The sequence below is a fragment of the Suricata suricatta genome, chromosome X (assembly GCF_006229205.1).
Source record: "Suricata suricatta isolate VVHF042 chromosome X, meerkat_22Aug2017_6uvM2_HiC, whole genome shotgun sequence".
In the NCBI taxonomy this organism is placed as follows: Eukaryota; Metazoa; Chordata; class Mammalia; order Carnivora; family Herpestidae; genus Suricata; species Suricata suricatta.
In genome coordinates this window covers 7,676,795-7,691,058 of record NC_043717.1, presented here as the reverse complement: position 1 = coordinate 7,691,058, position 14,264 = coordinate 7,676,795, and the positions used below count along the sequence as shown (strand labels likewise).

The 14,264-nt window shown below is 46.8% G+C and overlaps 1 protein-coding gene across 1 annotated transcript; it reads right to left on the bottom strand.

Moving 5' to 3' along the window:
• Positions 1 to 355: 355 nt before the first annotated feature.
• Positions 356 to 12,820, bottom strand: MSL3 (MSL complex subunit 3). The gene is made up of 10 exons (XM_029930417.1): positions 12,710 to 12,820; positions 11,982 to 12,067; positions 10,946 to 11,068; positions 9,874 to 10,034; positions 8,931 to 9,089; positions 6,970 to 7,232; positions 6,229 to 6,338; positions 2,859 to 2,958; positions 2,335 to 2,419; positions 356 to 1,170 (listed from the first exon to the last, which is right to left on the bottom strand). The coding sequence occupies exons 1-10, from the start codon at positions 12,714 to 12,716 to the stop codon at positions 1,071 to 1,073; spliced, it is 1,194 nt and encodes a 397-aa protein (XP_029786277.1). The 5' UTR covers positions 12,717 to 12,820; the 3' UTR covers positions 356 to 1,070.
• Positions 12,821 to 14,264: the final 1,444 nt, after the last annotated feature.

Below are 14,264 nucleotides of genomic sequence, written 5' to 3'. Positions count from 1 at the left end.
TCAGGACTAGCGTGGTACTGGTATCCTTTTAATTGAGTTACGACTTTGGGAAGCATCCTGGGGGAGGGGAGGCACAGGGGGGTGGGGGGGGGAGGCTCTCAGGAAGATTAGGAGGGTGACTGATGTCGGAGGAGGAGAAAGGTGTGTCTGCCCGGCCCAGCCCAGAGGGCGGCAGCAAATCGCAAAAAGCTACACCAGCTCCCAGTAGCCAAGCCGCCAAGTGGGGCAAAATCAAAGAGGGACAGGAAGCAAAAGGCCTTAACAAAAAAGGCATGGAGGTGAAACAAAAAGTTAGTAGTCAAGAGATTACCTCGCTGTTCCTCTGCAGCAAAGAAAGAGGCCAAAACCAGAGTGATAACTCCGACTTCTTTGCGACAAGACGGGCAACACTTTATTTAGATCACCAAAAATAAGGCTTTACAGAAAGGGGACCATAACATTACGCAACAAACTATAGCTGTAAAATCTCAAACAAGAGAGGCAACGCTTTATTTAGATCACCAAAAATAAGGTTTCGGAGGAAAGGAACTGTAACAAGCAAATGTGTGGCTGTCCACTTTCTTTTGTCGTCGATATCAATTCCCTCTACAATATTTTGGGACCACTTGGTGATTTCCAAACGAAACTAAAATTTGCTGGACAGAGCTGTTGAGCCGCGTCACAAGAATGAAAACAGTTTGGAGAACAATTTTGCTTAATGCTAACGAATAATTAAAAAACGTGGGCATTGCTAACAAATAATTCCAACATCTACTAAAACAGCCTAAGCTACACATACTTCCATTAATGTTTCAGTGTGAACACAGCTGCTCTTTAACCGCTGTCACAGATGACACGCACAGCGGCGAGGGTCAGATGTTGGAGGCCGTTCAGGCACCCAGGAAGCAAACCTTAACAGAAATAACTACAGTATGCAAGCAACTCAAACAAACGGGCCCACCTCGGCCAGCGCCCCAGGGTGGGTGCTGTGTCAGCCCCAGAAGGAAGGTCCGCGGTGTCCCTAGACCTTCACTGGGAACCTAGAGCATGAAGCTAGACACGCGAGGTGTTCTTCCGGGGCCATCGAAACCTCAGTAAATCGCCCTGGGGTTCTTGGTGCTATAGTGCGCCTCACAGGCAGCAACATATGCAGACTCCGGGAAGAAATCGTCATGGTATTCTGCCAAAAACCTGGAAAAAGAAAAAAATGGCCCTGATGATCATTACAGTGAGGACTAGACAGCAGCAAGCGAAACTTTAACTTGTGACCACTCTAACGCTTCACCCCTTTTTGGTAGTCCAAAGGAAAAAAAAACGAATATAATTCTGATTTCTACATATTGATTACTTCCATTGCACGTATCTGGCTTCTACAGTAATTACCATTTCATCAGAATCCTTCCGCTATCAAGGTGTGAACAGAGACACAACCTAAACGCCACTAGGTGGCAGGCTTCCTGCAAAAAAGGGCTCGGACTACCTCTGCATTTTCATGGTACCAAAGCAAACCATGTGGGCGCCAGGGCGGCTCAGTGAGAAGAGCACGGACTCTTGATTTGGGCACGGGTCATGATCTCGCAGTTCGTGAGGTCGAGCCCTGTGGTGCGCTCTGCGCTGACAGCACGGAGCCTGCTGGGGATTCTCTCCTGCACTTGCTCTCTCAAAAATAAACAAACTTAAACAAAAATAAACACAAAAATCCAACCTATAAATGCTAATATTTAGGATTACAGACACGCAACAAGGAAGTCTAATACTTAAGGTACTTCTAAATAGAAAATGTAAAACGAAATTAATATCAATCTTAATCACTTCTACTGTAAAAATTTAACATTGTATTCACACAGTTACCCAACTGGATTCTTCTAGTGAGACACAAAAAGTTTTACCTCAATACAATGACTATCCTGGACTCAGAAAACAGATAAATTACAGAAAAAAGTAGCCAAAGTCCCCGATGTTATGATTACAGTTAGAACCAACCACACTTAGGTAAGACTGCTATTTAAAATAAAATACCAGGGGCCCTTGGGGTCTCAGTCGGTTAAATGTCCAGCTTCAGCTCAGGTCATGATCTCACGTTTTGTGGGTTTGAGCCCTGCATCGGGCTCTGTGCTGACAGCTAGCTCAGAGCCTGGAGCCTGCTTCGGATTCTGTGTCTCCCTCTCTCTCTGACCCTCTCCTGCTCACACTGTCTCTCTCTCTCACTCTCAAAAATAAATAAAAACATTAAAAATATATTATATATATATTTAAAATAAAATACCACACAGCTAGCTTCCCTGTCTGATATGGAGACGTTCAGAAAAAATACATAAAAGGTAAGTTAATAAAAGAGATAAGAAATAAAAATACCTAAGAAAGAGATCAAAGTGCTTCAGTAAAGCCTTCAGATTCTTCTCAGAAAAGGACATCTTTCCAAGGATTTCTGGAAGTTTCACTGTATTAAAAATAAAACCCAAACTGCTTACAATCAGCAGACTGTGGCAAAGCATAGAACGCAGAGGGTCCTTGTTTCTCCTCTTCAAACTGAAATTAACAGCTACACTATCAAATAAAACCAAAAAGTCTTACTGAATGCAGGGTAGTGGCGCAAATGGTTCAAATACGATTTTTATGAAATTTAAGATTTACTCAGTGCCTTTTTTAAAGAGGTCATTTTTCAGTGATTTTTCTTAGAGCCTCGAAATTATCACGGGCTATACATCAACAAAGGCGTTACAACCAAAGTGGAGGGGCGCCTGGCTGGCTCAGTTGGAAGGATGTACAACCCTTGATTTGGGGTCATGAGTTTGATTATTAAAAAAAATAAATAACCTTAACGAACAACCCCAGAGTGGAAAAACAGGAAGACGAAAGCAGGGCCTAGGATTTCTTACCAAACAATCGCAGCAAGTGTTGTGCCCCGTATATGTAAGAGGGCGGAGGCGGCTGGTCACTTGGGGGGTAACTGTCCGGGACCAGTTTCCAGGAGAGGACCTGAGCAAAGCAGGAATTGCATGAATTCTTATATACTAACACCGTTACCAAGAGATCGCAAAATCTGGAAGCGCAGCAGAAATACACATGCTGTGAGGTCCTCAGTGTCACACGCAGCGTCACATTCTCACTCCCAAGCTTCCTGTCCTTGTGGTGCCTTCGACCGACAAGCCTGTGTTGAAGTTAGAAAGCCGCCCCTCTAACTTCCCATGAAGCCCTTTAAGGGCGTGATCTCGGCCTTCAGAAGAGCATAATGCTTTATGTTGAAGAGAATGAAAAAGTACAAAATAGCAAAGTTCAATAGAACACTTGCAAAAATATACAATGTGTATACTTATGTAAATACAGAAAAACTACCAAGAAGTATATACCAAAATGTTAAATGTTCATTTCTTATTGGCGGAATTACGATTTAGGGGGTTTGGGAGGATAAAAGTATGTGTTTCCCATATAGAATAGATGTCAGCATGGATCGTATAGTTTCCTACAATCACTTTTTCAGAATATTTTTCCCTTTTAAGTTAATCACATCAGGATCCATCTTCCTGGGCAACACGGAGATACTTCTAATCACCTAAAAGTTCTAACAATACATTGTGTGTAGAGGAAAAACTATGGCTCTATGTCACAATGAATACAAGCTTATGAAAATACAGTGTGTGTGTAGGCGGAGGGGACACTTAAAATTAGATTAAATATTTGATTTCCTAATTCTCAGCAGCTACTACCTATAAATTAGCTGTAAGTGTTTGGTCATTTCATCCCTTTTCCTTTATTGAAAATCCTGCTATATTAGAGAGTGAAGAGGCAAAAAGTAACCCAAACATGTTTTAAGATTTTCTAATTTCCTAATACATTCGATTCACTTTGGAAACTAATCTGACCCACTGAATAAGTGATAATAGACTTCAACTCTGGTAACTTATTTCTTTACCTGCTTTTTGGATTTCAGAACTGAGGATGGATACCAGGCTTTTATGAAAGTCAGAGTTGTATTGAAAAGCCCTCTGATGAGAGGTGCCTGGGTGGCTCAGCTGGGTGAGTGTCAGACTTCGGCTCAGGTCATGATGTCACAGTTTGTGAGTTCAAGCCTCATGTCAGGCTCTGTGCTGTCAACAGAGCCTGCTTTAGATCCTCTGTCTCCCTCTCCCTCTCTCTCAAAAATAATAAACACTAAAAAATAAAATAAAATTTCTCTGGTGAGATTCCATAGAAATGCTTTAGCAAATTATAGAACTATTCTACTGAGTTGCTGCTTTGCCTTTTGGGATCTGTCGAGTTAAATCTGGAGAGAGCAGAGTCAAAGGAGGTATTCTCTAAGACAAAGCGGAAGGATGCCAAGCCACCCCAGCAAGGCTGATGTACTCCATTTAACGCAGGGAAACGCAGCGAAGCGCAGCGAAACTGCAGCGGCCCCGAGTCTCGCCACGCTTCTGCAGAACCCCCTGCTGAGGTCCTAGCTCCGGCCTCCCCGCCCCTCCCACCTGTGGTGCAGACCACTGAGGGCGGCCACGTGGTGGTTTCAGCATCATTACTCCACGTCCGGCCCCTCGACCTGCACTGCACACAACCGAAACTCGGGAATGGTCTTGGCAGAGGCACGTAAACTTCATGTGGAGGAACCTGCGATCACTGGAACCGCAGAACACCCGTGCGCACCAAAGCAGGCCATTCCGCGTGTTAGCAGGCAGGCTGCCTCACGCACGCGGCCGCACCCTCCAGCGCAGCGTCTCGCCTGCTGTTAGCTGCAGGAAACTTTCCTGGGCAGGAACAGGTTTCCCGCCGAGTGAGTCTCGCAGGGGCGTAAGGAGACCGGGCTGTGAGTACTGAGGAGCATGCGTGCAGACCCTCCCCCAGGCAGGTCAGCAAGCAGCGGCGGCAGAGTCTCAGATGGTTCAGATGCGGGGCGCCCGTCAAAACACACGGAGACAGAGGCCCTTGCAAGGGTGGGAAGTCAGTGAGGTCTCAGGAGTGGCTGCTGAGGGCCTGCGGCACCCACAGCCCCACCAGTTACTCTGAGCTCCTCCTCCACTAGCGCCTGCAGCTGGGCCTGTGGCCACTAGATGCCGGGCTTGCACGCCCACCTGAGTGGGACCAGCCTTGCCTGAAGACCCGAGTCTCCTTAGTAATGCGGGCAGGGCTCGGTCTGAGAAACTGCTCGTCCTGGGAATTTCCTAATCTTCCCTCAACGTCATTGGAAAAGAAATTAAGTTTTCTAGCTTTTTTATAAAATGATTGTTATATTTTTAAATGGTTCATAAAATCACATGCATGATATTTCATGGTGTGAAAATGACGCGGGATTCGCGTACCAGTGTGCATGAAGGAAGTGCGGGGCGCGCAGCCAAACCCCGTCACTTAGAGCGCCCCGCAGCCCCCTCACAAGACAGCAGAACTGCCTAACCTCGAAAGACACTGTGTGGCACACAACCCCGGAAGGATGGACAAGCTGACCCTTCAGAGAAAGTCTGCCGACCCTCACCACTGAGTGGTCCCCCTGCCTAGCAAGGCCGTCTGCCCTGTGCACGGAAACAAGGAAACCCTACTGAAGCGAGATTCACAAAACACCCCCGTAGACGAAGACATCTCCTGAACTCTTGTGAGACCCACTACCTCCGCATCAGTTACCCAGCCTTAAAAACACAGTACTTTTAGGTCAGAAGTTTCCCCATTTGTAAAATAAAAACCTGGTGGCAAGACTGTTGTAGAAAATCTGAGGTGACTTAGGTCAAGTGCCTCGCACGATGCTGACATACAGCACATGCCCTCATAGGGACGGCTACTAATGTTACTATTAAGAACGGATCTTATGTTTTAAATGATTGGAAAAACACCCAAAGAATAACCAGATTTCATAATAGGAAAATTATCTGAGATTCAAATTTTGGGGTCTATAAATAAAGTTTTATTGGAACACAGCATGCCCACTCATTTACACAGTGTCTACGGATGTTTTTGGAACTGGGTAGTCTTGAAGGAGACTGTGTGGCCCACAAAGTCTAAAATATTTACTCTGTGGCCTTTTACGGAACAAGTGTGCTTGGTCCATAAAGTTAAAGATCTCCTATTTCAGTAGTCGTGCTTACTTAAGAGTTGTGCTTACTTATGATTTTCTCATTTTAGAAACCAAAACCGATATTCAACATCATCCCCTGAAGCACTGTGTTAATACCCACAGCCAGAGCGACGCGGCGTCTCTAAGGAAAGTTGCCTTCCTCTGGCGGGGCTCAGGCAGCCATGGAAGGATGACCAGCAACACCAAGGCTTTACCTCATTTATCTCGTTAGTTCTTCTGCCTTCGAAGCCAGCGAACACTGCACTCCCTTCCTTGCTAGGGGTCAGAGGAACGGGCGAGGATGATCTGCTGTGCACAGGTGTCTCTTCAAAAGGAAAGATGTCAATCATTCACTTGTAAATCCCACAGAAACCGAAGCAAAGACTGCCGGAAGGCCATTACAAACAGCAGAGAAGTTATTAACCTTTAACAGTAAGACTTTCCCACCGTAAGAGCCAGTACCTGCGTTCTTTGGGGGAGAAAATCAGGTACTGACACATGCCACAATGTGATGGACCTCGAAAACCTTATGTTGAGTGAAAGAAGCCACAGACAAAAGGCCACTTACTGTGGTAAGTGCACTGACAGCAACTGATGCCTAGAAGGGGCAAAGCCACCCCAACAGGAAGTAATCAGTGGTCGCCTAGCCTGATGGATTAGGGCTGGCGGGAGGCCAGGGCGAGCTACCCCAGCAGGTGCCATGTCTCTGACCGCAGAGTCCAGGCGTGGGCTCCCCTCTCTCCCGGCCACAGGCATGATGCCTCAGGGGCCTCCGATGAAGCCCAGCTCCCGAGCAGAGCTCCCACGGCTCAGCGGGAGAACCCGGCTGGGACTCTGCGCTCGCCCCCACACCCCTCCCTGTGCCCTTGGCCGGCCGGCCCCATTTGGGGATAGCAGCGGCCGGCACGGGCCAAGCACAAAGTGAAGGGCCGCCCCGCGCCTGAGAAGGGACCTACTCTTCTCCAGGTGCAAGAAGAGCTTAGGCATGCTGGCCGACGTGTCCTGCTGCCGGCGCTTGGGCTGAGGCGACGCGCTGCTTTCCGACAGCCGGTCACAGTTGGCGGAGTGGCGCGTGGACCGCCTCAGAGACTGCAAGGCTTCCGGCTCGGCCTTGCGCCTCTTGGGGGTGGCCGGTTCACCGGACGCGAGCTGACTTTCCGTGGACTGCGGTGTGGATGGATTCAGTAACGGCGGGCTCGGGGAGAGCTCCTCCTGGCTTCTGCGGGTAGAGAGAGGGCATCGCCCTGGCACACAGAACCTCGGCGAAACCTGGGGCTGGTCTCCAATGGCACCCCGCACGCGGGAAACACTTTTGCCTCCGCTCCAGGAGGCTCGAAAACTCTTACTTTCAAACGTGGCAAAACAAATGTTTTCTTAAGCAGTAACCAGACATTTTGGGGCACCTGAGTGGCTCAGTTAGTTAAGTGTCTGACTTCGGCTCAGCTCATGATCTCTTGGCTCATAGGTTTGAGCCCTGCACTGGGCTCTGTGCTGACAGCTCGGAGCCCGGGGCTCCTTTAGATTCTGTGTCTCCTTCTCTCTGTCCCTCCCCCGCTCATGCTCTCTTTCCCTCTCTCAAAAATAAACACACATTAAGAGGAGTAACCAGATGTACTGTCATTTACATCGTCTTGATGACTCTGCAAGGCATGTTGGCATTGAAGACAGAAGCCCCTTTTGTATCTTATACCAGCAGGTCTCAGCTGGACGTCGCCTTGCCTCGCCAGCAGACACCCGTGCTATCTGGAGACAGTGTTGTTTTGGGCGTCCACAGTGCGCGAGAAAGCCCCACCACAAAGAACGATCTGGTTCAAAACATCAATAGGGCCAAGGCTGAGAAACCCTGGTCAAGAGAATAAGAACACTATGCAACACAGCACAATGGACGGAACCGTGCAACCACTGTGCCCTAGTCTCGGAGTAACGTTAACACTGGCTCCGCTGGACGTCAGTCCGTCTTGTTTTAAAAAGAGTAGGAATCCCGTATTGTTTCATCCCACGGTAACTACCACATGATCGGCAAGAAAAGCCACAAGCGCCCGCCAAGCTTTGTGGAACAGAGTCCACCCTGGACACTGGCAGCCTTGAGGTGTGAAGCGGGTCCCCAGTGAGCTGCACAGGCATCTCCCGTGGGATGAAACTCACGGCAGACGCAGGCTGGCAGGCTGAGAAGCAAGGATCCAGAGGCAGGCAGAAAAGCAGGAACAAGGAGCCACAAAGGGAAGGGAGAAGGGGACGCAGGGGAAAGGTGGCCAAACCAGAGCATGGTGTCTGGCGAGCGGGCAGCTGTCAGCACCCTCTCCTGGGGAGCAGAGTGAGCAAGCGCAGAGGGAGGGGTAGAAATCGTGAGAACAGGCTGCTCCCCCAGGAGAAGAGGCACAGGAAGAAAGGAAGTAGCTTATCCAGCGAAGGTGCAGCCTTCGGGGTGGGGGGCGGGGATTTCTGCCCCTCCTCCCTCACCCAATCAACAGAGACTCGGGCAGGCTTGGGGACTGCAGAAAGCAGTGACACAGCGCAGAAGGGAAAGAACTAATCTCTACTTGCAAGCAAAAGGGATCAGCCCTTTGAGAACTTTCTCGTTTAATAATAACTACCCAAGGAGGCAGATGCTCTTTCCACTGACCAGAGGCAGAAGGAAGAGGCCCAGAAGGCCTCTCTGCAAGTCACACAACCAGTAAGCAAAGGCGCTGAATTCAAACCCACATCTTCCGCCCTCCTCAGCCTGTGTCTTCACTCGTCTCTGCGAAGACGGGTTAACTGCTCAAAATCCAACCAAGTTCTCACACTAGAATCTTCACTTAGTAAGTGAATGACTTAGCTCGCCCAGGAGAAAACGGCACCTCTCAATCTCCTCCTCTGAGCCTATTGGCCCCATAGTATCAGATGCTGACATCAGATGAACTGCAGGCTAACTTACCTGCTGGTGTTTGTGGCAGTTTCTTTAATTGGAAGAAAAAACTTGGATGAAGTAACCTTTTTATACTGAACTTGTTCATACGGATAGAGCAGAACCAGTGGGAGCGTGTAATCAAAAGTTATTCTTAATCCATCCACCATCTCCTTACAAAGGTCAACGCTAGGAAAATAAGAGATTAGAGATGCAGTACATACTTTCCAAAATATCAAAACAAGCTGCACTTTTAATAAAGCAGTGTTTTAAAGTTAAACACTATGTATCACACCTAACATATAAAGACTGTGTTTATAGATGTTGTCAACAGAAAATTAAGTGGAAACACAGATCTATAATATAAAGTGAAAAAAGTATGCTAGTAATTTTAACTTATCACACTGAACACAAATGAACGGGTTCAGTGTCACATGAGGGGCCCAAGGAGCCTGCGGTTCAGGCAGCGGACAGAACCCGATTCCCAGGTACCGAAGGCGGCAGACCCGAGGCGCGGTCCCGAACATCTGTTTCACGCCGAGCACTCTGCCTGCCTCGGATCAAGCTGGGCCACAAGCAGAACGTGGGCCACGAACGTGATTATCCTGACGGGAATAAAAACCTGTCTGCAAACAAGCAGTAGTAAACTTTTATTCGCCTGTTCTGGAACTTCTCAAGGAAGAAGAGTTACCGCCCTACATCGGATCCCTGACAACAGCGGGTCTTGGGTGGTGAGCCAGTGCATACGCTCACTATATCCACGCCAGACACCTAGTTACTGAGCGTTTTGAAAAGGGACAATATTTTGATATTAAATGTGTTACTAAACGAATTATTAGTTGCTTATTAAGTGCATATGATGATTTGCAAATTACAGAAAAGGAGCGTCACCTATTCTAGATGGAAGTCACTTCTCTAATACACAGAAGAGAGCGCGCCACGGAGCCGCCATCCTGTGCTTCCCACTACTCACTTCTTTTCTGCCGGAATACAGTGCACGTTCATGTTGGCATGTGGTATCACATGATGGTGACGAGGCCTCTCAGTGGCTGAAAAGGCAGCATTAATAGCGAAATGCTTCACGTAGGATTCCAAAATAGTTATGATGTTGGTCTGACACGGAAGCTTCACTAACTGTTAATGAAAACAGACATCTGAGGCGTGCGTCTCACTGTGTACATTCCAAGAAACTGTGCTCTTGTCCATATAAAATTTTTAAGTCAAAACTAAAGCCAATTCTCGGGGCCCCTGGCTGGCTCAGTCAGTAGAGCACTCATTCGGCTCTTGCTCTCGGGGTGTGAGTTCGCTCCCATATTGGGTGTAGAGATCACTTAAGAGTAAAATCCCAAAAAACCAAAGCCAATTCTGTTCAAGGAGAATCTTCTAAATATACTTTGAGGCTCTTTGATTGATTCTACTAATCATATCCCCATGAAGATTACAGTGTAAATTTTAAAAATAAGCGTAAGCAGCGATATACATCTTAGTGATCAATCAGAGTCAATTAGACTATGTTCATAGTCAGCCTCCAGGAGAGATCAATGATGCCTTAACCTCTTTTTTAAGAATTTTTGTTTTTTATTTTTGAGAGACAGAGAGAGACAGTGCGAGCAGGGGAGGGTCAGAGAGAGAGGGAGCCACAGAATCTGAAGACAGGCTCCAGGCTCTCAGCTAGCTGTCAGCACAGAGCCCGACACGGGGCTCGAACCCATGAACCGTGAGATCATGACCTGAGCCAAAGCCAGATGCTTAACCAACTGAGCCACCCAGGCGCCCCGACATCTTAACCTCTTGAATGAAGCCCAGGCATAAGAAGTTTGGCAAAGTTCCCTCGATGATTCTACTGGACAACCAGGGCTGGGAAAGACTGCACGCCTTAACTCAATCAGCGCCACAGCACCACTGTCAGAGACCTTGAGTACCAGACTCAGTACAAAACTTAAAATGTGAATTTCATTCCCACAACGTTCTTAATTACTGCACTCTGTGATTACAAAATATGGCTACGCCAAAGCTCTGGCACGGCTCCGCGTTCTCCCCGTTACCCGTTTCCTCCTGTTGATGTAGTAACAATCATCCTCAAGCTTCTTCTTCAGGACTTCCGGGATTTCGATAGTTATTGTTCTTTCTTCCATTTCCCTTTTCGTGTGCGGCTCCGGTTCTTCCTTCTGCAATACCACAATTGCACCTTTAACTGCTCAGAACACAAAGGTCTATATCCAAAGACCAACACAGGAGAGCCTACTATGAACCAAACCCAGTTAATCCTCGACATTCATGCCGGTAATGATGCCACATGGCCCAGAGGAAGGTGCATGAAAGGCCAAAGGTTAACGGTTTGAGGGCACTCAGCATGTTGCAAATGCTTACTTTGCTTCTCCCCCTTTCAACGGCAGGGAGATGTAGGTTAACTTTGAAGGCAGGCAGAAGATGCCTAGGTCTGGGGTCTGTATTAGGATTTTACCCTCAAGGACTCTTGCTTCTTTAGGCATTTCTGGCTTGGTCTGTGGCCTTCATTAATAAATATAAGGCTAACTTTGTCAACTGGTCCCCAGGAGGAACCTTTAACCACTGAGTTTACTCACTGGAGATAGTTTTAATAATCCCCCTAAGTTTTGGAGTTTGGGAGGAAAGGGAATAGGTTTGAGACATTCCTTTGTACGGGGGGCTCAGAGGAGAAAGCCCTTGGGCAGGCATGAGGTTTCAAGTAGTCTCCTACACACTCCCAAAACCCAGCTGATGGTTTTCCATAATAAGGAGACTGGGATTTCCTTTAAAAAAAAAAAAGACATCTAAAAACTAATCAACCTTATAAAAATAAAGTTCATGGTTTCACTGGAAAGAAAGAGGTAACCATAATTCGTGAAAACACTTTATGGTCATAAGGGCCACCAAGAGGCTCACACGGTGACTACAAATATAAATAAAGATTGTCTTCCCTTAAGGATCAAGTACAATTCTATAATACCTGGCTAAACAAATGCATTTTTGGAAAATGAACCACAACTGGAGAATATTATCACATAATTTTACCACGAAATGTACACCCAAGACAGAGATTTTACAATAAAAACTTTATACCACTTCCGTCTTCTTTTCGATATCACTTTCTTCACTTATTTCTTCATCCTTTTCTTCACTACTGTCATCAGAGGTACTGCTTATTGCTGGGTAAAACACAAAACATCCGGCAAACCGGCATCATATACTTCCGTAACCTTTATTTATGCTTGTCACTCATTAAGGTAGCATGGCAATAATTCTCTGCACTCTGGCATGTATTTTAAATGCTGAACACAAATATCAGACCTTCTGGAACAGAAGTTTGAGAAATAGAACACCGATTTCAATGAAGGCAAAACCCACCCAAGTTCACGATCTGAAAGCGTTTGGTCACCGAGGGGTGACCTGCTGCATTCGTAACCGGGGTTACCGCCCAGGAAGGGGCGAGAAGGAAACGTGAGGGGTTAGTACAAAGAAAGACACTGGCTGAGGAGGCAGTGGCCGCGAGCAAGCCTGACGAGGTACTGCGGACTCACTGCTACTCTGTCAAAAACAAAAGGTTGGGGGGCGCCTGGGTGGCTCAGTCGGTTGAGCCTCCGACTTCAGCTCAGGTCATGATCTCACGTTTGTGGGTTCGAGCCCCACGTCGGGCTCTGTGCTGACAGCTAGCTCAGAGCCTGGAGCCTGCTTCGGATTCTTTGTCTCCCTCTCTCTCTGCCCCTGCCCTCTCATGCTCTGTCTCTGTCTCAAAAATAAATAAAACATAAAAAAAAAATTAAAAAATAAAAAAAAGGTGGGGACGTTACATGTCATGAGCTTCAAACGGGTCCCTGGGTCTAATCGCAGGGAGTCCTTCCCCTCGATCCCGGGATACAACGGGACAAGGTCCAAATTCTTTCAGCCGGAGAAAACCAAGTCATGCCACTCACAGTTTTCATCATTCTCATCTTTTTCTTCAACAGGGAGGCTTTTTAGGACAGAGTCAACACCAGGCAACCTGCAGCGTTTCTTCTTTCTTCCTGTGCTTCTTCTGAAAGAAAACAAACACCGCTGATATGACGGCAATGATTCTTAGGGACGTAAAAATCATTAGATCCTACAACATAAATGTTCATCACCCCTTCGGAAGATTCTACAGGAATCTCTCTGAAAACACAGCATTTAGAATAGAACAGCAATTCCTCACTAACACACTTTAAACGTATACTTTCATTTAACAAGCCAGGTTTATTGTATTTTTACCTTTGTATTTAGAAAATTCAAAATACTAAGAGGAAACACAGTGATTAACATTTAGTTAATGACGTTTGTATTCTTACAGGCGAGCTACAGCTTTCCTTGCCAATTTACGCTGTAATCTCCGATTTTCATCGGTGTCACGAAGGACATGATCTTCAGCTGCCCATCTATCCCAGCTAATCAAACAAAAAAAAAAAAAGAGAAAAGGATATAAAATTCAGTATTTTAGTTTGGTGTGACACAAATACTAAAAGCACCTCACCGAAGCAGAAGTGTCCCAGAAGTACTGAAGTTTTAGAACACTATTTAAATATTTTACAATCACTAAAGAAGATGCAAATCAACTGAAAAAGGAACTCATTCAGAGAAACGACTAAGGCTTCCAGAATCCAAATGCAATGGACTTGAAAGCAATCATTCTTCAACACAGGCAGGGTTTGATAAAAAAGCAGAAACAGGAAGCGAAGCTTGTCTACAAGTGTTTCTAAAACTTAAGTTTGCGATATTCCTGTGCGGCAAAGATGATCAGTTTTCAATCCCGTTTAACAAGTACACTCACCTTCTGTTCCAACCATTAAAATGGATCAGATATTCTGGGATCTTTCTGCCTTTTTCGTCTTTCCCAACAATAACATCGACAATCTGAAAGCAGGAAATATTGTCCACAAATGACAGAACACACAGAACAGTGCAAGCTAGATCAGAGAAAACTAGATCACAGATCTCTTCTTAAAAGAAAAGAACGCATTCTCTCCTTTTTTAGACTGAAGGCTGGGTTGAAACATTTTCCCTTTCAATTCCATTTTTTTTCCTGAGTGGATGCCTCAAAATAGGAAACATCCCTCCAACCGCCCAGCGATTGGCCTCGGATACCGAGATTGAATTCAGTTTCTGAAGCCATTGGCCGACCGACTTGTCACTAACACAAGGGTCCAGGTCAGACAAGACAGCCGCAGCCCCGTGACCACTGGGAGTTGTAGTCTCCCCAGCTTCGCTGCGTCCAGGGCCAGGACGGCAGGAGTACGCCCTCCCGCCCAAGCGGAGTCCCCAAAGGGAACACCTGGGGCAAAAGATGGGGCGTGTCAACCCTGGGGAGACGCCAGGCGGGGGGGGGGGGGGGGG

What these genes read in the sequence shown, in the direction of transcription:
- MSL3 (XM_029930417.1), bottom strand. An exon ending in ACATCAACAGGAGGAAACGG is followed by an intron (nt 10,035 to 10,945) that starts GTAACGGGGAGA and finishes TTTCATTAACAG; the next exon opens with TTAGTGAAGCTTCCGTGTCA. An exon ending in CTTCTTGCACCTGGAGAAGA is followed by an intron (nt 6,339 to 6,969) that starts GTAGGTCCCTTC and finishes TTCCTTTTGAAG; the next exon opens with AGACACCTGTGCACAGCAGA.